Source organism: Sprattus sprattus (genome assembly GCF_963457725.1).
Source record: "Sprattus sprattus genome assembly, chromosome: 8".
NCBI classification, from domain to species: Eukaryota; Metazoa; Chordata; class Actinopteri; order Clupeiformes; family Clupeidae; genus Sprattus; species Sprattus sprattus.
The window spans coordinates 3,870,524-3,892,725 of record NC_137927.1 but is presented as its reverse complement, the minus strand read 5'-3'; the positions used below and the strand labels follow the sequence as shown (position 1 = coordinate 3,892,725).

The 22,202-nt window shown below is 44.0% G+C and overlaps 3 protein-coding genes across 5 annotated transcripts; 2 read left to right on the top strand and 1 right to left on the bottom strand.

Moving 5' to 3' along the window:
• Positions 1 to 299: 299 nt before the first annotated feature.
• Positions 300 to 12,587, top strand: ctsf (cathepsin F). 3 transcript variants are annotated; one of them, XR_013968756.1, is made up of 15 exons: positions 300 to 681; positions 1,206 to 1,325; positions 5,125 to 5,206; positions 5,340 to 5,401; positions 6,019 to 6,091; positions 6,396 to 6,509; positions 6,918 to 7,066; positions 7,270 to 7,366; positions 7,723 to 7,803; positions 8,195 to 8,314; positions 9,019 to 9,083; positions 9,601 to 9,691; positions 10,751 to 10,809; positions 11,635 to 11,955; positions 12,159 to 12,587. XR_013968756.1 is itself a non-coding variant. In XM_080843818.1 (14 exons), the coding sequence occupies exons 1-14, from the start codon at positions 448 to 450 to the stop codon at positions 11,707 to 11,709; spliced, it is 1,419 nt and encodes a 472-aa protein (XP_080699944.1). In that variant the 5' UTR covers positions 300 to 447; the 3' UTR covers positions 11,710 to 12,587. The 3 variants fall into 3 exon arrangements, 2 of the variants coding, with proteins under 2 accessions (XP_080699944.1, XP_080699943.1); XM_080843818.1 differs by having other exon boundaries at positions 5,343 to 5,401; positions 11,635 to 12,587; XM_080843817.1 differs by having other exon boundaries at positions 11,635 to 12,587.
• A 493-nt stretch (positions 12,588 to 13,080) lies between these two features.
• eif1ad (eukaryotic translation initiation factor 1A domain containing) lies at positions 13,081 to 16,541 on the top strand. The gene is made up of 5 exons (XM_080843966.1): positions 13,081 to 13,208; positions 13,849 to 13,960; positions 14,190 to 14,298; positions 14,991 to 15,099; positions 15,450 to 16,541. The coding sequence occupies exons 2-5, from the start codon at positions 13,874 to 13,876 to the stop codon at positions 15,688 to 15,690; spliced, it is 546 nt and encodes a 181-aa protein (XP_080700092.1). The 5' UTR covers positions 13,081 to 13,208; positions 13,849 to 13,873; the 3' UTR covers positions 15,691 to 16,541.
• Positions 16,542 to 17,953: 1,412 nt separating this feature from the next.
• Positions 17,954 to 19,387, bottom strand: LOC308368742 (N-acetyllactosaminide beta-1,3-N-acetylglucosaminyltransferase 2; the record flags this gene model as incomplete). The annotated part of the gene is made up of 1 exon (XM_080842995.1): positions 17,954 to 19,387. The coding sequence occupies one exon, from the start codon at positions 19,385 to 19,387 to the stop codon at positions 17,954 to 17,956; it is 1,434 nt and encodes a 477-aa protein (XP_080699121.1).
• Between the last annotated feature and the right edge of the window lie 2,815 nt (positions 19,388 to 22,202).

Below are 22,202 nucleotides of genomic sequence, written 5' to 3'. Positions count from 1 at the left end.
AATAACCCTTATCCCTGACAAAGACTTTGATTGTGTTATTTCTTTATAGCCTACAACTTCAACATTTAAATGAACGGATTTAAGCTGTTACGCTCAGTTTGGGGAGCTCTTGATTTTTTATAGGATTATCAAAGATTTCGAGCCCCTGAGGAATTAGTCTGCCAAAAATGTAGGCTATATCTTTGCTGAACAGTAGCGGACTTGCAAAGCATAGGCTAATACACTTCACGCTCCGCCCATTCTGGTGTTAGCCAACCATCTTTTAGCCTGGCAGAACACTGTTTTGTTTGGGTCGACCACCATCTTCGGTTAGGTAGACAGGCATAGGCTATTTCGCAGCTTGTATTAAGCGCCAACAGGTTTGATATTTAACTACAGCAAACAGAATCTCTTGAAAACGGGGTGCCAATCGAGTTTTGATCCCTTCATTACTCAGCCCTGGGAGACATGGAGGCGCACGCTCTGTTTCTCTGTTTGATCATAGCCGTATGTGGTTTGGCTTTTAGTGTCGATGTCGGCCCAAACGCACCGTTGATCGGGGCTCCGGGAGCCATGGTGCGTTTGTCTGAGTCGGACCCTGGTGTTGTGAAAGCGATTCAATTCGCCGAGGAGCGTTACAACATGGGGTCTAATGGCATGCATATCCGCAGAGTCAGTCGCGTGATATCAGCCACCAAACAGGTAGGCTATAGTTTTGATAGGCTACAACCCGACGTTTGACTTCATTTCAGTAGCATAAGCGTCTATATGATAGCTGTTAGTATTGTTACTTTTCATATGATTTACAGTATTAGTCTTGTTTGTTACTATGTTACTGTTAATGGGTTGGTAAGTGGTTGTTACGAAATGTCGGACTCCGTAAATGTGATGTAAACAGCTCCGGTATGGGCCGAAGATGATGCGCTGCTCGCGATAATCCCATGTAGTGCGGGGATGTTTTTAGAGCTTCCAAATTGCGCACGTCATGCGCAGCTATTGCGCAATCAATAGAGAATGCTGCCGTCCTTTTCTAATTTTAGTCGTAGTTGTAACAACATAATACAGTGTTATACAGTACCAAAATTAAACTTAAAATAAAATACAGAATGGTGCATTTCCAAAGCAAGGCAACGATCAGCTAACCATGCCATAACCTGTCGGCGCATGTCATGTAGTAATGAAGAATATTTATTCCGTCTTTCGTGTATTATGTGTTTTTCCTGCAGTTGGTGAAGGGGATTAGGTACAGTATGACCGTGGAGATTGGGAACACGCAGTGCAAGAAGACGGCTGAACTCAGTGTGTCTGACGTGTGTGAGTTTGTTCCAGAGCCCCACAAACTGAAGGTGAGGTGTTTTCTGTGTGAAGGGAGAGTTCTCAGCCACCCCACACACACCATCTAGCACACTGACATGACCCCAGTAAGTGAGGGTTGTTGGTGTGGCAGTCAGAGCCCATGCTCCACCGTAGGGAGGGTACTCTATGACATTTGTGCCGTCCAGTATTTGCACTACAGATTTTTTTTTTTTCCCGATTACCCGTTTCTCTCATGTACAGATTATGCTCCATTAAACACACGCACACGCACGCGGCACACACGCACACGCACGCGGCACACACACTCAAAGAACCCTGTTCATTTTATGAAATTCTGTGCCTTGGCAGTGTCCATGCCCCATTAGACAGTTGGATAAGTCATTGGTGCTCAGGTAATGGTCAGTGGGAGGGAACACACACACACACACACACACACACACACACACACACACACACACACACACACACACACACACACACACATACACTTTGTGTGGGATCCTGTCCTACTCCACAAAAACACTACAGCATGTGACCAAACCAGTGCCTAATAAGAGAACGCACTCACACAAAGAATATGTACAAGTACACATTCTCCCTCTACACACACACACACACACACACACACACACACACACACTCTTTGTGGATTGTCACCAGTCATCCCTCAGCTGTAGTAGATTCAGGAAGCTGTTCGTAAAGAGAACTGCCTGGTCAGCTGAGTGCGTGAGAAGCAGCTGTGTCTGAATCACACCGTTCAAAACACAACTGGATAGCAACGCTAGGATACACATACTGCACATAAATACATCCCGCAACTCACTCAAGTGCTATCTTTACATTTTTATTAATCGAGCTTATATATTCTATCCTTTGCTTTAGCTGAGTGGGTATACATTGTTGTTCTGTTGAAGTGTCTTTGGTTTGGGAAGAACGGTTAGGGTATTTTTTCCCTCTAGAGATGATCATGTTGATGTATTAACTGAACTCACTTTGAGAAGGCTCTCTTCTGGGATCTCTGCACACTAGAACATAGTGTGCCACTTTCTTATCTCTAAACAAGAGTTTAAATAAGGAAGAAACACACCCTTCCCTGCGTTACAACACTCCCAGAAATGTCTTTCCATCTATCTCTGAAGTAGAAGTATTCACACACACACACACACACATAACCACACACACACACACACACACACCCACATACACACTGTGTGAATTAGAATGACATACACACACACAGTGTGAATTAGAAGTACACACACACACACACACACACACACACACACACACACACACACTCAAACACGCACACACACACTCAAACACACACACACACACACACAAACACACACACACACACACACACACACACACACACATACAGTAGCCCCTTATACATGCGTCAATGTAAAGCTGTTACATCGCGTCTGCACCGATAGAAACTCGCGAACGTGTTACAATTGCCTCATGTATAAGGGGTCTAGATGTGAACTGTTTTTCCGCCGATCGTCTGAGTCTTTCGAGAGAGGTGGTTTACCACGATCGTTCGGCTCAGAAAAGGGCGTGTCAAATCAGTCCGATGTGTCATGGGGGAGGCGGTGCGTGACTGGGGGGAGACGGTGACAGGAGGCTAGAAAGTTAGAGGCTAGAAAGTTCTTGCCTGTTCTTGAAAGGAGACTGATCCAATAGGCTAGTAGGCCTACAATTTTTTATCAGTAATAAAACGCAATTTGGTACACCATTTTAATATGGTAATATAGCCTACTGTTTTTTGCAAAATGAAAGAAAGCATATTAAGGAAACACCGACTGGAGCCTATTAATTCCGAAATTTCACCACATTGTAGGCTATATACTGTAACAACCCCAACACTTGCCTGCTTCCCTTGCAAATCAAAGTTTTCCGACTATTTTTCTTACCTTCTTTCTTAGCTGTTGATGTTACTGAGCTAGAAGTTTAACTTGTTCTGAACATCTCGCACTGCCAATGCTCAATGTCACTTCTGAGTCAAATCACTCCATCATCTCTTTGAAATTCCTTATTCCACGAGTGGTAGGCTACAATGACTGGCTGTTTTAAAATATAACTAATAGCCTAACGAAACAAAATAACCCAGGCAGTTTCATCTTCGAGACGTTAAGGCTTCTTCCAATACTGACAGCTGAGTCATAGCTTGCAGGTTTGCGGCGCTTTAAGGTGACGCGACATTTGAGGGATCGTCACTTAATTTAAACCTTTTTTGCTTCCGTTAGTGTGTGTGTGTGTGTGTGTGTGTGTGTGTGTGTGATAGAGACAGAGAGGACTCAGTAAAACATCGGAAAACACTGTGTCTCGTAAGCCTTAAGCTATCAATCACCCCCACAATGAAGTATGCCATTACAGTCGCGACAAACTTCTTGGCATTGTGGTGCGCCCAAAACGCAAGCTATAAATGTAGCCATCCTAATGTAACCAAAATATACCTCTGCTGAGATGCCTAACCTTCATTCTATTTAGAATTTGTCTTAGCACTATGCAGGAATAAAATAGCATCTACAGTGTCAGGATTCAGGCGAGAGCGCCTGGCTTCTATAACGCGCCCTGACGCACTGAAGGAGCGCTCACTACAGCACTTGTTGCTGGAACGCATATAATTAGTTTTGCAAGGTGCTGTAGTCGTGGGAAAGACTGGCCTGGTTTCTCCCAAAAGGAAAGTAGATTTTCCTCTGCTGATCCCGCGTCTATATGGAAGTTTGTAGAGATATTGCGGGGGAGTAAAATGCTCCGCTGCCGATTACATGTTTTTAACTTCGGGGTTAATTCACTTTCCTTTACGTCTGCTGCTGGCTAGTAATACAGACAGCCGGAAACGTTAATAAACGGAATGAAATAGCTACACATTACACACGCTATGTTTTAATAAAACCCACGTTACTCACATACTGGTTAACACTGTTTGTTACAGCACATATATGTTTGTCGCTACATCCCAACTGCGTCACCGTTGTCCCTCCCTGTATCTGCTCCAGCCGCACCATTTTACTTGCAATGTGAATCATTTAATTTAAATATGCTTATTGGCATTTGCTGCACCTTAATCATTTTCTACAAACATGATATGCTATGTATGGTGTAGTTGACTGAGACTCTATTCACTACTGCACAAAAACTAGACACGTTTGCAAAACTAGACGTTTGCAATGAAGTAGGTTAAACAACTTTCGCCAATATCTCCGTAAGGGAGATGGGTTATGTGCTCAAATTTCCTGGGATCAAAGAAGACGTAGTATTCATGTGCAAACTAAAAATCACGTCTCAGGATTGCTGCGCATGCAAGTTATTTCGGGTGTCTCAACTGTAACTAATACCACTGTCATATAATTATGAGTTCAGTAAAAGACGGAGCAAACACAGTTTTCTACCGTTGTTGAAACACATCCACGCGTAGACTCGTTTTCTTTCCATCTGAGAGTGGTTATTCAAAGAAAATATTAAGAACTATATGCTGATAGAAAGAAGGGAACTTTAAGCCACTACACTGCCTATGCACGATGCGGATCCACGTTGATGTTGTTAGTAAACAAACCAGGTGGGAGCACATCTCCGTGGTCTTTGCGCATGCCCGAGGCAATGTAAACGGTTCACATTTTGCACGTAACGACAAGAGCCGTTTCCCTTGAAAATGTTCACACCTACACGCGAATACGATACGATAAACTGATCTGATCACAGTGGCACATGTATAAAGGCCTAGTGTGAAGTAGACTATCCTACTGATGTTTGTGGATGTCTCCTCATAGACTCATTCTCCTGTCTCCCCCCTCTGTGTCTCTCTCCACTGTCCCACAGACAGAGGTGTGTCTTTTTGAGGTCTGGGACATCCCCTGGCAGAGTAAATACACACTGCTCAAACAGAAGTGCCAGCTTTCAGGTGTGTACTGAAAACACATACACACAAACTCTCACACACACACACACACACACACACACACACACACACACACACACACACACACACACACACACACACACACACATTATTATAATCTCGTCTCCATTTCCAGCAGCCCCACAGGAGCCCAGAAAGGTCGTGTCTGTGCCCCTCTCTGTGAACCAGCCCTCTCAGGTAGGGTGTGTGGCTATACTGTATGTGTGTGTGCACATGTGTGTGTGTGCGTGTGTGTGTGTGTGTGCACGGGCGTGTGTGTGTGTGTGTATGTGCATGTGTCTATGTGTGAAAGGTTGTGTCTGTTCCCCTCTCTGTGAACCAGCCCTCTCAGGTAGGATGTGTGTATGTGTGTGCTCGTGTGTATGTGTGTGCGCGTGTGTGTATGGGTGTGCGCAGGCTAGTGTGTGTATGTTTGTGGGTGGGCTTGTGTATGTATGTGTGTGTGTGTGTGTATATTTGTGTGTTCACGTGTGTTTGTGTGTGCACGGGTGTGTGGGTGTGTATTAGTGTGTTTGGGGGTGTTTGTGGGTGGGCGTGTGTGTATATGTTTGTGTGGATGTGTGTATATGTATGTGCGCAGCCATGTGTGTTTGTATGTGCGCAGCCGTGTGTGTATGTATGAGTGCCGACGTGTGTGTATGTATGAGTGCCGACGTGTGTGTATGTATGTCCTCGGGCATGTGTGTATGGGTGTGAGCGGGCGTGTGTGTATGTGTGTGTGTAGGCAGGTCTGTATGTGTGTGCTGTGTACTGTGATGTCAGTATCCATAATGACCAGTCTCTCCCCCTTTAAGGAGTCTTTGGAGCTGCTGACTCAGTTTAAAGACTTCATGGAGAAATACAACCGCTCTTACAGCAGTCAGGAGGGTGAGCACACACACACACACACACACACACACACACACACACACACACACACACACACACACACACACACACACACACTCACACGCACACACACACACACACTCACAAAGACACTCACACACACACACACACACACACACACACACACACACACTCACACATACACAATATGAAGTACATATATGCTACTTAACTAAATGATGTTATTATATTATAATTACATTAATGCACAAGGTTTAAAGTCACTGTTTTCACCTGATTTGGCTAAACTCTGACCCCTACTGTCTGTCTGTGTCCCACACAGAGGCTGAGAGGCGTGTGCATGTTTTCAAGGAGAACATGAAGACTGTGCAGGTCCTGCAGTCCCTGGAGCAGGGCACCGCCGAGTATGGGGTTACCAAGTTCAGTGACCTCACAGGTGTGTGTGTGTGTGTGTGTGTGTGTGGGGGGGGTGTTGTCAACAGGGAAATGTATGGTCTCAGAGTTTCTTTGTGTAATTTGGAGTGTGGAGTTGTTTGTTCTGGGACATCACTGATTCTGTTCATTTTGATTTGCTTTCTTTCTCTTTATCTATTTGTGTCTCTTCTCTTCTCCCTTTCATTGTGCTCATTCCTCATCACTCCTTTTTACTCCTCTACTATCTCCTCTTACTATTCTCCTCTTTCCGTTCCATCCCTCCCTCCTTGCTTACATCTCTCTCTCTCTCTTTCTCTCTCCATCTATTAATCTCTCCCTCTCTCTCTATCTAATTATCTCCCTCTCTCTCTCTCTCTATCTAATTATCTCTATCTCTCTCTCTCTCTCTCTGTCCTTCTCTGCCCTGTAGAGGATGAGTTTAGAGCGACATATCTGAATCCTCTCCTGAGTCAGTGGTCTCTACAGCGCCCCCTAAAGCCCGCTGCACGTGCTAGCAACCCCCCACCAGCGAGCTGGGACTGGAGAGAGCATGGAGCAGTCAGCGATGTCAAGAACCAGGTTAGAGGGTCACACACTCACACATGCCCACAAATCCACACACACACACACTAATGCATACAAAAACACACAGACACTGAGACACATCTATGCATACAAGCACAGACATGCAAGCATGCAATCATTGTGTATTCTTATGTTATTTATGTGTGTGTGTGTGTGTGTGTGTGTGTGTGTGTGTGTGTGTGTGTGTGTGTGTGTAGGGGATGTGTGGCTCCTGCTGGGCCTTCTCTGTCACAGGGAACATTGAGGGCCAGTGGTTCCTGAAGAGTGGCAAACTCATGTCCCTTTCTGAACAAGGTGAGCAACACACACACACACACGCTCTGACAATCAGCCCGCCAGGATTTTGTGGTCTTGCGCTGACATCCTGGTGGGATCACATTCCTGTAGGAAGTTGCCCCTCCCAATCGTCGTAATTTTAATCGCAGTTTTTGAGAATTCCCCTCAGCAAATTCAGTTACATTTTAGTCGCAATCACAACAAACCATTGCAGGAGCCTGGTGGGACTGACTTATAAACACATACAGATTATATGACTATCTGTCGCCCAAATTCCAATCAAGACACACACAAACGCAAATGCACACACACACATACACAATGTTATCTTTCGACTCTCCAATGTCATTGGCTGACGTCTCTGTCCCTCACAGAGCTGGTGGACTGTGATGGGGTGGACCAGGCTTGTAGGGGCGGGCTTCCATCCAATGCCTATGCAGCCATTGAGAACCTGGGTGAGTAACCATGGCGAGCTCCACTCTCCTTTTCATCAGACAACAATAGCATTACAGCCAATAAACATGCAAGCAAAGCTTAATGCTCTCTTGACTCTGTGTGGGCGTGCTGTGGCGTGTGCAAACGGTGTAACAGACTGAACTTGCAAGCTAGTTAGTAGGAAAGCAAGCTTGTTTATACATCAGACCTGTCATTCTGTTGAGGTGAATCCAGAATTTAATATCCAACCTACCAGGAACAACAACAACCCTTTACGATGCCCTCCAAGCTGTTGTTTTTGTTGAGTTCAGATTATGGACTGATCTGTATACTAGTGTTGTTGAGTTGACATTATGGACTGATCTCATGTGTTGTTGTGGTGTTGCGTTTACACTTTGTTTATATTCTCAGGCGGCCTAGAGACCGAGACAGACTACAGCTACACGGGGAAGAAGCAGAGTTGTGACTTCTCCACCGGGAAGGTGGCTGCTTACATCAACAGCTCTGTGGAACTGCCCAAAGAGGAGAAAGGTGTGTGTGTGTGTGTGTGTGTGTGTGTGTGTGTGTGTATTGAGGGAGAAGGAGACCATGGTACCGAAGTGTGTGTGTGCATGCTGTCCCCCTTAATGAGCAGTTATACAGACAGTACCTGAACAAAACATTGGTATCTCGATAGAAGCAACATGTGTCACATGATTACTGCTGTTGTGGAACAGCAAACACTATGAGCATACTACTGTGGGTAACCACATTAGCTGTCTGTGTCATGCATTCATGAATCTACACATACAAACATTCCTGCACACACACTCACTAACTCGCAATGCTGAATGGTGGGTCCTCCCTCTCATCCTGTTAGGCTAGTTCTGTCAAAGATGGGTTACATATAGAGGTACTGTAGTGGAAAGACCTGCTGTTCGAGCCATGTTCAGTGAAAACACCATTGTTAGACAACCCCTATTGTCCCCCCCCCCCAACCCCCCCGCATTCCTGCCTGTTTAGGGAACTGGTGTTTTTAACCCTAGAGTCAAACACAGAGTTCAGAACTCTCCTGTGCCAAGAGTCAAACACAGAGTTCAGAACTCTCCTGTGCCAAGAGTCAAACACAGAGTTCGGAATTCTCTTCCATGTCAACAGAAAATGTGAACATCCCTCTCTTTCTCCTCCAATGTCTCTTCCTTACTTTCTCTCTCTCTCTCTCTCTCTCTCTCTGCATATCTCTGTCTCTCTCCCAGAGATTGCTGGCTGGTTAGCAGAGAATGGCCCTGTGTCTGCAGCCCTCAATGCCTTTGCCATGCAGGTAAACCCATATTCAGAACACAGTCAGAGGGGCAATTAATGGGAGGTAAAAGACAATAAAAGGTTTAAAAAAAATAGGGTCTAACAGCCGCGATGAGTGCTTCATATGATCACAGTTTTCTTTAATCTCCTGTATGTTGAGCCTAGGCTTGATTGGTAAAGTGTGAATGTGAATGTAAGTCAGAGTAATTCAGTAAACCTCAGGAGATTTAAGAATGTGTGTAAGTGCTGCCTCAGCCGTGAGGTCCTTAGTGGGTCATGGCTGTGTGGGTCAGCGTCCTGTAATTACAGTTTCTGAGGAAACTCAGAGGGGAATGCTGTGTGTGTGTGTGTGTGTGTGAGAGAGAGAGAGTGAGAGAGAGACTGCACATGGAGTAATGTAGGCTAGAGGTGAATGTGTGTGCTGGTGTTCGAGTCTGTTTTTAAGTTTCTCTGTCTGTCTTTCTCCTACACACACACACAAACACACACACACTCACACAAACACACACACACACACACACACACACCATGTGCAGTTCTACAAGAAAGGCGTATCACACCCAATGAAGATCTTCTGTAACCCATGGATGATTGACCACGCCGTCCTGCTGGTCGGTTTCGGAGAACGTGAGTCTTTTTTAAGACTTATTGCACTAACACAAAGCATTTACATCAATCTACATACCTCCACACTCACCAAACCTCCCCATTTATCACACTTCAAGGACTCAGGAATTACACAGAACCCCACACTGCTCCCAACCACAGGCAGGTAGCTTAGCCACATGAAAGGCTATGATTAGCTTTATGTGTGGTATTGAGAGATAATTTGTGAGTGTGTGTATGCAGATATGTGCATATGTGTGTAAGCAACATGAAAGGCAGGCTCTGCTAGGATTAGCTATATGTGTAGCATCACTTGCTAAGTGCCCCTCCTCTCTCAGTACCTTTTCAAAGGTCAGTCACCCCACCCAGCCTTGAACCCAGGTCTACAGGGTACCACACCTGCACTCTGACCACAACACCAAAGAGTCAGGCTCGATGGTAGTCAGAGCACACACTCATGTGTAGTGACGGCACTCCGTCACACTACCTCATAGTTAAACACAGCTCACTATTCAACAGCCCCTCAATAAGTTTCTTCTTCATGGGTGTTTGTATGTGGTTGGTCTTGTGTTAGCCTTCAGATATCTTAGCCTCATTCTATGAGGCTTCAGTAGCACATGCCCTATCAGCTGACACCCCCTCTAGTCATTTCAGGGGAGGGGAGGTGTGTTTGTGTGTGTGTGTGTGTGGGGGGGGGGGGTTATGTATGATTTACTCAGAAAATGTGAAAGAAAGGTTAGTTAAAGTCCTTGAATATTTCTGGAATTCCCCACAAAATCACAAGGCCCTACTTCACGCTTTATCAGCCTACTGATAATAACAGTAAAATGTGGTTGCTCTGTGCGTGAGTATATGCAGGCTTGCATGTATGATAGTCATGTTTGTGTGTGAGAATGAAAGAAAAGTGTGTGTGTGTTGTTTCACAAATATACATTAATACATGATTCATTAAATCAGACTCTATGATAAAGGTTGATGGGCGAGTTCAGAGGTTCCTTGTACACACCCTACCCCAGCCTGCATCATAGACAGTTGGCCCTGAACTTATCCTCTCATTCTGTCTGTCTCTGCTGCGGACAGGTAAGGGAGTCCCGTTCTGGGCCATCAAGAACAGCTGGGGGATGGACTACGGAGAACAGGTGAGAGAACTGGTGGATCTCCTGTTGTGTTCTTGTTATAATTGTGCACCTTGTTCACACTTGTTTCCTGATATGTTTCATGTTTACACATAGAGAGACATTCACTGAGAGAACGTTTTTATGTTTGCCTGTTCCATTCTAATGGCGGCGCTTGGATGCTGTGTAGGCCCTTGAGTTCAGATGCCATCTAGCATCTGGAAATCAAAAAGACAAAAACACTGCATGTGGATGTGACACTAAAAAACAAACCGAAGTCCCGGCCTAGCAGACAGTTCACAGCTACATATATACAAGTCTAAGCCTCAGATCTATGCGTTGCCATAGTGACACTGTTGGCCCATTAAATTCTTCTATCATATCTGGTCCACATTTTAAAATATATGCAAAGGTCAGTGTTTTAATGGCATTTCCTTATTTATCTCAATTGATTGTCATGAAATATGTGGCAACCCTTTGAACCTGTTGACCGTTCAACCACATTGATATCCGTTTGACACAGGTCTACACCTATACTTCTGTTGTCTTTTCCCTCTTGAATTACTGAGGGATGTGACACAGCAAAGCCACTGGTTAACCATTTATCCCACTGGGGTGTGAAATAAGAAAAAAATGCAGGGTGGTCAGAGCATGACTGGAAAACACAGATGTAGTGTGTAGATTATGCTTTTAGCATCTGTATTTATGAGGGATAGCTGGAGATAGAAACAGACCCACAGAACCAGTGATACATTTCCTTTTAAAGCTACCTTCAACAGAGTCTGGGGATTTCATGTGATTGAATATGTGAATGAATACTTAAGTGATGGTGTACTGTGTGTCTTACAGGGTTACTACTACCTATACAGAGGAAAAGATGCGTGTGGCATTAACACTATGTGTTCCTCTGCGGTGGTGAACTAGATGAGCAGAAATGGCGTTGGGTGGTGCTGTCAGAGCTCTATGTCTCCACCCAATAAACCACAAACCATTAGATTCACATTACTACAGTATTCATCAGGCCCTACCTCTAGTCTCGTTTCACCTGGGTTCTCACCTGAAGACTCACCTGGGTTCTTACCTGAAGACTCTTCTGGGAAGTGATGTCCTCTGCTGATTTCCACAGGTCCCTATTCACCTGACCTGCTATCACACTAAGGTTACAAATGTGTAAGTTAGCAGGACCTCCCATCCATTACCAGGTTAACAAACCTACTGTAATTTTGTCTGCGGATGTTGTGAATAGTTAAACCTAAGCTTCATTTGTGTTTGCAGTTTGATTTTAAAGTTGCGTTTTGATTTGGAGTTAGCATTTCATTTAATTGTTATATCCCTGTAACACTTGTTTGAAATGATTTTTCTTTTTCCTGTAGAAAATGACTGCTGTGAAATGGTGGTGGTATGCATCTACCAAATTTTAAAAGGGGATTTTCTGTAACAAACTCTTGTCTGTTGTTATGTGTTCTGCTGAAACCTTGAGGCATTGTAAGGGACCGTTTTACAGATACTCAGTTCTTAAGCTGTAGTGAAGTATTTACTTAGTCAGGTTCGTTGTGTTCAAATGCACATATAAATCATTCCGTTATTTTAAAAATTCTGAATCAGCAAGTACAAATACACACACACACACGCACACACATCCTTACTTTAAACACTGCTCGTGAGATAGACCTTGACCTTGAGTTGGACACAGGGAGTTAAATATGTCTGTTAATGAAAACTGAATTGAATGCTTTTTGCTCAGTTTGTACATTATCTCCTGTAGCATTGGGTCTGAAAACTAATAAAACTTGGCTTCTGTCTCTGGTGGTCCATTTGCTTCTTTTAAAGCTCACTTTTGTGCCGTTTTATTAGTTTTATTAAGTTCCTGCCAAAATGCATTGAAGAAGACAGAAAAGCTCTCAGCCCAAGAATATGCATCTTGGAACTGGTAAGGTTAGTTTGATTCATTGTTCAGTATAGTAACCTGTTTTGTTTATCATACTTTGCCAGGCCTGTTTATCATACTTTTCTGATATTTACGTGGGAAATACTAGCTGTAATTTGAAAGTAGGGTTTATGTAATCTCAGTTGGACAGAAATCGTAGCCAATGTATCCTTTGTGCTTCTTGGAGTATTAGTTTGAAATTATACATTGATTGAGTCAATTCTTGTTGACTGGCTGTTTTGTTTATGTGCCCTTTGCCCACATCTTTCATTCCTACATAGACTTAAACGTCGACGGACTACATTACCCATAATGCTGACAATGCTGACGCAGCGCAACAAGCAGGAAGTTTAGCACATGTGTGTTTGAGCTGTGTTTCGCTGGATTTGCGAGCTGTAGTACACTTTTGTTTATCGAGGTTTCTCAACCTACTCCATGTTCTACACATTGAAGATTGAATTGCCACTTGCATCGATATTTGATCTTCATTATCAAGGTGTGTGATCTTTATGTTTAGGGTCGCAAGACTGGTCACAAAATGAATGTTATGTGTTGTGTTAGCTGTTAGCTAGCTTCTTATCCAGTTAGTGGGTAAGTTAACGTTGTCGCTATTCTGGCTAAAAGAAACTCCGCAGTGTTACATCATTATCTAATTACGTTTCAAAATGTATGCGCGTTAGATTGGAAATTGGTTCACGTTAAAGTACATCATGAATTGGTAGGTTGGTTGCACACATCGCTATCTGATTATGGACTTCATGTTACCACGGGTAACGTTACCAGTTAACGGTTCACGTAAACGTAGTGTTACCTAGCCGATACATTAGGAAACTCAACAGCTTTGTAGGAGGTTTTGCTGTAACATTATAATTCTGATTTAAGTGAATCTGTCACTTTCTCTTATTTGTATTCAACCATCGATTCATCTAGCTAGGAAGATAGATAATAACCAAACTTAAGATGATTGATGCTCCATAACATTATAGACCAGTTTGATCTGGTGGTCTTGTCTAGAACTTTCGAGATGCACATAGGCAAACTTATCGGTCTCTGATCCAACCGAAGTAGTCCTCTATCTAGACTGAGCGACTTTGTTTGTTTGTCTGATTTTTAACTGCCCCTGATCCCTGTCGCAGCTGGAGACGAATTGAGTAGCTCACAATGTCCCAAGCTACTAAACGCAAACACGTTGTTAAGGAGGCGCTCGGGGATTACGTCACACCCACAGAGATCCAGCAGATCGTGAGGGTGAGAACACAACCTGCAACGTTACTGTCCCTTATTTGTGTATGTGTAAAAAATAGCCCAGGGTGTCTCATGACAAAATGGTTTTAACTCTGTGAGGGTAGGTTGTTTTTCATTTACCGTTATCACGCAATGTTATTACAGTTTAACATTGAGTGTCATGCACAGTGTGTTTGAAAGATGAATACTGTCTGTGACTCCCCTCACCTCAATCAGCTGCTTGTCTTAACAGGTTGTCAGTAGCCCCGGCAACAACCTTCACGAGGCTGCTACATCGGAGGGAGAGAGGTTTCTCGTAAGCATGCCCACAAAGTTCCGCAAAAACCTCTGGATCAAGCGAGGTAGAGGGTTTGCCATTATTACCTCATTCTTATCTGCTTTCCAGACCCACGATGTGGGCGATCGCTATCTACTATCAGTTACTCATTATGATGATAGCATATCAGATAGGAGCGGCTTCTGGAATGATCTGTGTCAGATTAGAGCCAGATAGCTCCTGTGCATAGAGATGCCTCACACGATGGCTCAGCAAGGACGCAAGCAAGGATGTGTGTTAGGCTATTTATGCGCCGTCTAACATGCTCCTTAGCAGCCTTTAATACGCCGTCTACCGTGCTCCTAATGCGGCATCTACCATGCTTCTCAGCAGCCCTTAATGCACAGTCTACCATGCTTCTCAGCAGCCTTTAATGCGCTGTCTACCATGCTGCATAGCGGCCTTTAATGCGCTGTCTACCATGCTGCATAGCGGCCTTTAATGCGCCGTCTACCATGCTGCATAGCGGCCTTTAATGCGCCGTCTACCCTGCTACTCAGCAGCTTGGAGTATCTGTGATTTTATATTGCAGATATTCATATAATGATGTTTTCTATCATTAAATTAATATTAGAGGATGCCAGAATAATCTTGATGTCAGGCTTACTCTATCAGTGATTCTCAAGTGTGTGTGCGTGTGCGTGTGCGTGTGCGTGTGCGTGTGTGTGTGTGTGTGTGTGTGTGTGTGTGTGTGTGTGCGTGTGTGTTTTTCTGCAGGCGATTTTGTGATAGTGGACCCAATAGAGGAGGGGGATAAGGTGAAGGGAGAGATCAGCTTCATTCTCTACAGAGACAACATCCATTACCTGAAGAAGCTTGGGCTGTGGTGAGTGCTTAAACCAAACTCTTGTCTCAACCGTAACCCAGTTAGACTCTCATTAGTGTTCATATCTGGCGCTTCTGCATTGCTTCCATTATAGAGGGGGGGAGATCTTCATTTTTAAATGATCAAAAGGCTTGTTGTGATTCCAGAATGAGAGACTTAAATGCTGTTTTCAGGCTTTGTCATTTAATCTTAACTGATAACTTGATCTCTACATTTGTATTTAAATTATTTCTACTCCAAAATATGTTACCATCATTTAATTGTACTTTCGAGGTGCAACCCTAAACTAACTGACCCTAATGGGGGATTAGTGTGGATTCAGTGGTTCATTTCAGTTTTGTCTCATACAGGCCAAAGGGGTTTGAGGACAACCACACTTCAGAGGAGAGAAAGAATGGAGAGCCACAGAAAGATGGAGGAGAGGAAAAAGAGGGAGAGTGCAGTGAGAACAGTGAGTCCGAGGAGGACGACAGCGATCTCTTTGTCAACACCAACCACCGCACAAACTATCACTACTCTGAGAGCGAGGATGAATCTGAGGATGAAGATGAAGAAAAGGAAGAGGAGGAGGGTGGCAAGATCAGTGTGTAGTGTGTGCAGTATGTGTGTGGTGGTCGCGCACACACCCACACACACACCAGATTGTGTGCTTGAACATAACCTCTCCTCAAAACACCAAACTGTATTTCCTCATGCAGCAGTCTGTCTTGGGCTACAGTCTCTTAATACACAGACTCTGCCTTTCACTGGACCGGACCTGAAACTGTACACAGACCTCTCTCGCTGTCCAGAACAATGCCCTCTGTACAAACAGACCAATCAACTAACCAACCACAGGAGCATTCAATGACCGTGAAGTGCATCTGTGCTGAAAAAAGTCCTTGAATGAAGGCAGAATTACAGCAGGGGATAGGCATGGTCTCACAAGACTAGACTTTGTGTTCAACGACCAGATGGTGGCGCACTCTCACCCTCTTCAGATTCAGATTTAATCAGACTGTTAATCAATCACATCCTGGTGGTTGTGCTTACTTAATGGAACCTTTATCTGTCTGTCATCAATTGTTATACAGTACAGGTATTGCAGGGTTTTTGGCGTTCTTGGAGAACCTGACATGGACCAAGTTTTGCCAGGTGGTCAAATCAGTTTCACAGATACACAAGTCAATTATTCTAGTCTTAGCACAGGGTTACATATTATAAGACAGTGATCTCACTCGCCAGATATGTTCTGTATAACTGACGCCACCAGTTTGTCAAGGAAAACAGTCCTTGAGAATATGATCTAGGCTGAATAAGCCAAAGACATTTAGTTCAGAGACTGATTTCAGGCAGCTCACAAACTACAAGAGCATAAGTGTCATGTTATCTTGGTAATCCATGACAGGGATGGTTAATCAATTCTAGTATAACGTCTTGATCTAAAAGAAGGGCTGTAATATAGTTCCTGTAAATATGATGATGTGTAATAAAATGTGTGTGGTATTGCCTGGAGCCATTTCAGTAAGGTCATGATTTTGCCTGATAACTAGTCTTTAATCAATTTCAGATCTGAAAACCGGTGTTAGACATGTAAGCTTTATTTACTCCCTTCTTCCAGACTTCTGGTGCATATTTTAGTGATAAAAGAAGGTAAAGATTTGCCAAAACCATCACTGACTGCAGTTTAAATATTAAACACTGGGACAGGAGGACTCGCCCACTCACCAGCTATGAAATGACCCCAATGACTGATCCAATTAATAAATATTTATTGTTTTATAGCAGTTGTTCAGCCTGAGACCTAATCAGTAGAGGCAACATGGATACCAGCCCTCATGCTCCCCCCTGACTTCTAAAACAGGAAACGCCTGGTTGCGTAATCACCCCAGGTGTGAATTGCCGAATATAAAGTTACAATGACAATGAACAACCTTCTCACAGTAGGATTTTAATAGAATAACTCTTACAATACAAAATGACACTGTACAACCTTCTCGCAGTAGGATTTTAATAGAATAACTTACAATACAAAATGACACTGTACAACCTTCTCACAGTAGGATTTTAATAGAATAACTCTTACAATACAAAATAGCCTACAATATAAAACACATACATATAAAAGTTTCACAGTGTTCATCATGACTAAAACAATCATTATAATACAGGTAGATCAAGCAATCTGGTTGAGAGTGAGTAACGGGGTGTACCAAATTGAGCCATAATGTACTGAACACCTGTTAACATTTACCTGAGCGTTGCATATCAGTGCGCACTCAAAAAATAACATTCATAATAATAATAATAATCTCTGTATATCCATCTCTGTATGGAAGGGCTACTTCGCACAGGTTTTCTTCTTGCAGCAAACCTGGTTATTGATGATCTTTGAGTTCTAGGTGGGGGTTTGAGATTGGATCCATTACTGAACGTGTGTTTGTGAACTTGTTGTTCATGGATTCTGGCTATGCATGTGTGTGGTGCAGTTGTTATGGGTGCCTGTGTGTGTGTTTGTGTTCAGTTAAACAAGAGGGTGTGTTAAAATGGTGTTTGTGACCGTCTCCACACACACACACACATTTGGTAACTCAGGATACAACAATTCTGACATCCTCATCAAATAGCAAGAATAGTCTTGTGTATACAGTGTTTTAAAAGGCGTCCAGGATGAGTTTTAGTTCTGAACTGTGGAACCACCCAGACTCTAAATATTCACTTCACAAATAACACTTCAAGGGCCATATCACTGAGCCAAAACTAATTCACATCCCATCTCTGAGACAATACGAATGATGCCATCATCCATATCAAATCAGTCAACATTAGGAGGTCCGGTAATAAAGAATACCAAAAGAAAAGTACTTCTGTGGTCTCACATTAAATCCATGATGCCTATTTCATCCTTATTAGTTAGCACCTGTTTCGGAGGGTCCTCACCTGCTGTGGGCTTGGGCTTGGGTGTAGGCTCTAGTCTGAGGGATGTGTTGCGGCATTCCGGGGGAGGTACGAGGACCTCTGCCCAAAGCTTCCTCGTCATTTCGGGGCTGCGCTTGTGGACCAGCAGGATGCTGTGGTGTGCACAGCGCATATCCTCTTCCTCAGGGAAGTCGAACGTGAGGAACGCTGGCTCGTGCCTCGGAATCACCCCTAGCTTCTCCAGACACATGCCCACATAGACGTCGTCGATAGGGAACAGATAAATCTTCTGCGAAACCTCTTCAAGACGCTGGGCCAGTGCCCCAGAGTACACCACCCCACCCCCGCCCGGGTACGTGGGGTACGTACCCGAGTACAAGCTCCTAGGAATGTAATATTTATCTTTGGCGCGGCTTGGTTGAGCTAGTGGGATCACGTCACCCACCACAAAGTTCTCCATCTTCCTGTCATGCTTAAGCCCTGCAGCCGCCTTCTGCTGCTCTTTATCCACCTGCTCCTGTAGGTAGTCCAACAGGGCCGGGGTCCTGATGAAGACGTCGTCGTCCCCCTTGAAGATGAAGCGGGTGTTTGGGCAGCGACGGGCGAGCCAGCGCCAGAGCAGCACGTCCTTTAGGGTCAGGTTGAAAAAGGTGTCCTTGAACTCCCAGCGTAGGAGGTCCCTGTGCTGCTTGTTCTCCACTATAAGCAACTTCTCCTGGGTCACATTGGGTCTCATGCTACCTCTCCCCAGCAGGAACACCCTGCGCACCAGCCCGCCTTCACCTGTCCTGCCCCTCACCTGGCCCTCCTTACCCCAGGTCTCCCGGATGACCTGTCGCTGCTCGTAATTCTCAGCCTGGCTCTTGATGGCCATTAGCAGGAAAGGAGGCGTGCTGTTGCCCATCCCAGACCTGGCTCTACATACATTTGGCTGGTCCGTGACAAGGGGGAAGTCCCGGCACAGCATCCTCAGAATAAACTCCCTGATGTGGCGGGGCAGCGTGAGGAAGTCCGGCATCGCTTTCTCGACCGAGGTCAGGCTAAGAACACAGGCTCTTCCCCCCACACTGGCTCTGATGGGAGGCAGCCTTTTGAAACCCATTGCACGGGCCTTAATAGAGTTCAGCACCTTGCTGTTCCTCAGGTCCAGTTTAAACTGAAGCTGGTTCCACAGTCCAGCTTTATTCAGGTCCATGTGGTCCTTCCAGAAGGCCCCCTCTGGATGGGCAGCTTGCGTACGGTTAGCCACTGCTCCTGGGGCTATGAACTTCCCATCTACAGTGTTGATGGCAAGGATGTTCTCTGCTTTCTGGTGTCGTGTGGGGGCCATGGACAGGCAGACGGCGAGAGTGACGTAGACTAGGAGACATACCACCAGTAGGAACGGCATGCAACAGCAGAGCAGGAGACGACGGAAACGACATATTGTGCCTACAGCTCTGGAAACCAGGGACATACCCTAGAGAGGGGAGAGAGAAAGAGAGTGAGAGGGGATAGAAGTGAGGGAGGGAGAGAGAAAAGTGAGGGGAGAGAAGTGAGGGAAGGGGAAATAGAGAGTGAGAGGGGATAAAAGTGAGGCAAGGGGAGAAAGAGTGAGAGGGGAGAGAAGTGAGGGAAGTAGAGAGAAGGAGAGTGAGAGGGGATAGAAGTGAGGGATTGAGACAAAAAGAGTGAGAGGGGAGAGAAGTGAGGGAGTGAGACAGAAAGAGAGTGAGAACACAAGAGCATATCACGACAGACAGATGCTTTTCATTTGCATTAATACATTTCCTAAAAATACGTAAACCTTGGAACTGGATGAAACAATAACAATAATTAATTGATAAAAATGGAGGTGATGAAAATGCATGTCAATTGATGTGAAATGATAAATTAGCAAGTTATTTGATTCATTTCATTTAAATGTGATTAAAACAGTCAGAATATGATGAAAACAGACATGTTTCATCATTTTCATTAATCATTAACAACACAAATACACCATTTGTCATTTAAGCGACAACTCCACTATTTTTCTTAATCTGGCCCTATCTTTCCATCTGAAAATTGGTCCAGACTTGAGTTAGAACGCAGTATTGTTAGACTGCGTAGATCATGGCAACCTTACTGTTAGATTACAGAACTGTAGATTACAGAACTGTGTTGGTCTGTCTGGCTCAGTTTTAGATTGGTTTTGGACTTCTTTTGTCTCACTTGGTGACTCATCAGCTAACATAACATGTAGGCTTCCTCAAGGCTCTTTTCAGCCTCTATTGACTCCAACTGGGAAACATGATTTTTTTAAACTGTAGCTATGCCAATGATATGCCACTGTATATTTCTCTACCACCCAATGACATCAGACCTACTGATAAACTAGTTCAGTGCATTTGTTATATTAACTCCCAATGTCTTGCAACTGAACAAAGATAAGAGTGAGGTGTAAATTGCTGAAGCAAAGGTCCAGAGAAATGTTTGTCCACTAATGTAAAATATTTGGCACAAAATGCCAAGCCCCTTGCAAAACATCGTCAAGACCCTGTTTTTGAATTTTGAATCACACATAAGTAATTTCACTAAAATGCTTCTAATCATCTCAGAAATGTTGCTAACGTGCAACCATATCTCTCCCTGGCAGACACTTAAGACTTATGCATACTTTTATCTTGAGCAGGCTAGATTATTGCAATGCTCTGTTTTCTGGTCTACCCAAGAAGGTTCTAAATAAGCTGCAGATCTTTCAGAGTGAAACACACACAGTGTTCTGACCAAGACCAGGAGGAGAGCACTCGTCTGACCTGTCCTCACAATCTTTAATCGGTGTTCAAATCACTCAATGGACTAGCGCCTGAATACTGGTCAGACATGCTTTCAATGGAGTATTGAGACCACTCAGGGCCTGAGACACAGCGTCCGAGTAACCACACTACAAGGACAATGAAGGGTGTGGTGGAAACAAGAACAAGACATGATGTGCTTACCCTGTATTTCTCCACAAAATAATGGTCTTCCACAGACACGAATAAGACACTCAAATTACGTCACAAAGAAACTTTCATAGTAACTACGTAAGATGCCTATTTACTAGTTCCATTAAGTAGGCTACTATTTACTAGTTCCGTAGGATACTTAAGTAGTATTTATAATTGTATTGGCTACTTCAGTAGCTACTATTTACTAGTTCCATTGACTACTTAAGTAGCCTACTATTTACTAGTTCCATTGACTACTTAAGTAGGCCTACTATTGACTAGTTCCATTGACTACTTAAGTACTATTGACTAGTTCCGTAGGCTACTTACCTCACTTACCTAATGTTATACACTGAATGGTAGGGCCGGGGAGAAACTTACGGAAAATTGTAACTAGTTAAATTACCAAATGTTGGTGATAACAAAGGGATTACATCCAAATGTATTATATTCAGTAAAAAGCTTTACATCTTATAAGCAGAATTGTATCTAAATAGGCTCAATTCAATTGTCCATATGGCTACTTCCCAAACCCATTTAGCCTACATTTAGTCATTTAGCAGACGCTTTTATCCAAAGCGACTTAAAAGGATGAATATATACATTTTACATCTACACTGATGGCACACTGCACATCAGGAGCAATTAGGGGTTCAGTTTCTTGCTCAAAGACGCTTCAGCAGTGAGGAATTGAACTAGCAACCTTCTGATTTCTTAAGGACTTCTCTACCTCATATGCGGTCGCCCCCAAACCACACTACAATTAAAACCACAATTAAAAAAATGGCACCGTGGCTTTAACTTTTAACACATTAGAGATAACCTTCAAAGCAGATATCGCGCTGGCTTCCATATTGTAGACAAGCACACAGTTCAGCTTCAAGCACACCTGCAGCCTACCGTGTTAACTGACGGATACCGGCAGGATATTCCACACATTGGTCTACTACGCTCTGTCGAGTCGTCCGACGTCTTCCGTCGGCAGCGGGACATGAAGGGTCGGTATAGAAATGCATAGTCTTTGAGTCTCTTTAGAATGCAGATGCACATATTTCAGGCAGGTGTAAGTCGCACCAGAAAGGTGCGTGAAGAACAGGTAAGGCAGCCTTGATCTCTCACCCAGCGGTTTGGCCACACCTACACTTAAAAGGCATCTTAAAAGACCCCCGGCAAAGCCAGCCGGCCTCTGACACCCCACATTAAGAGTGTTTATTTTTTTAGACAGTAAACGCTATACATGGGGAAAAAAGCCTA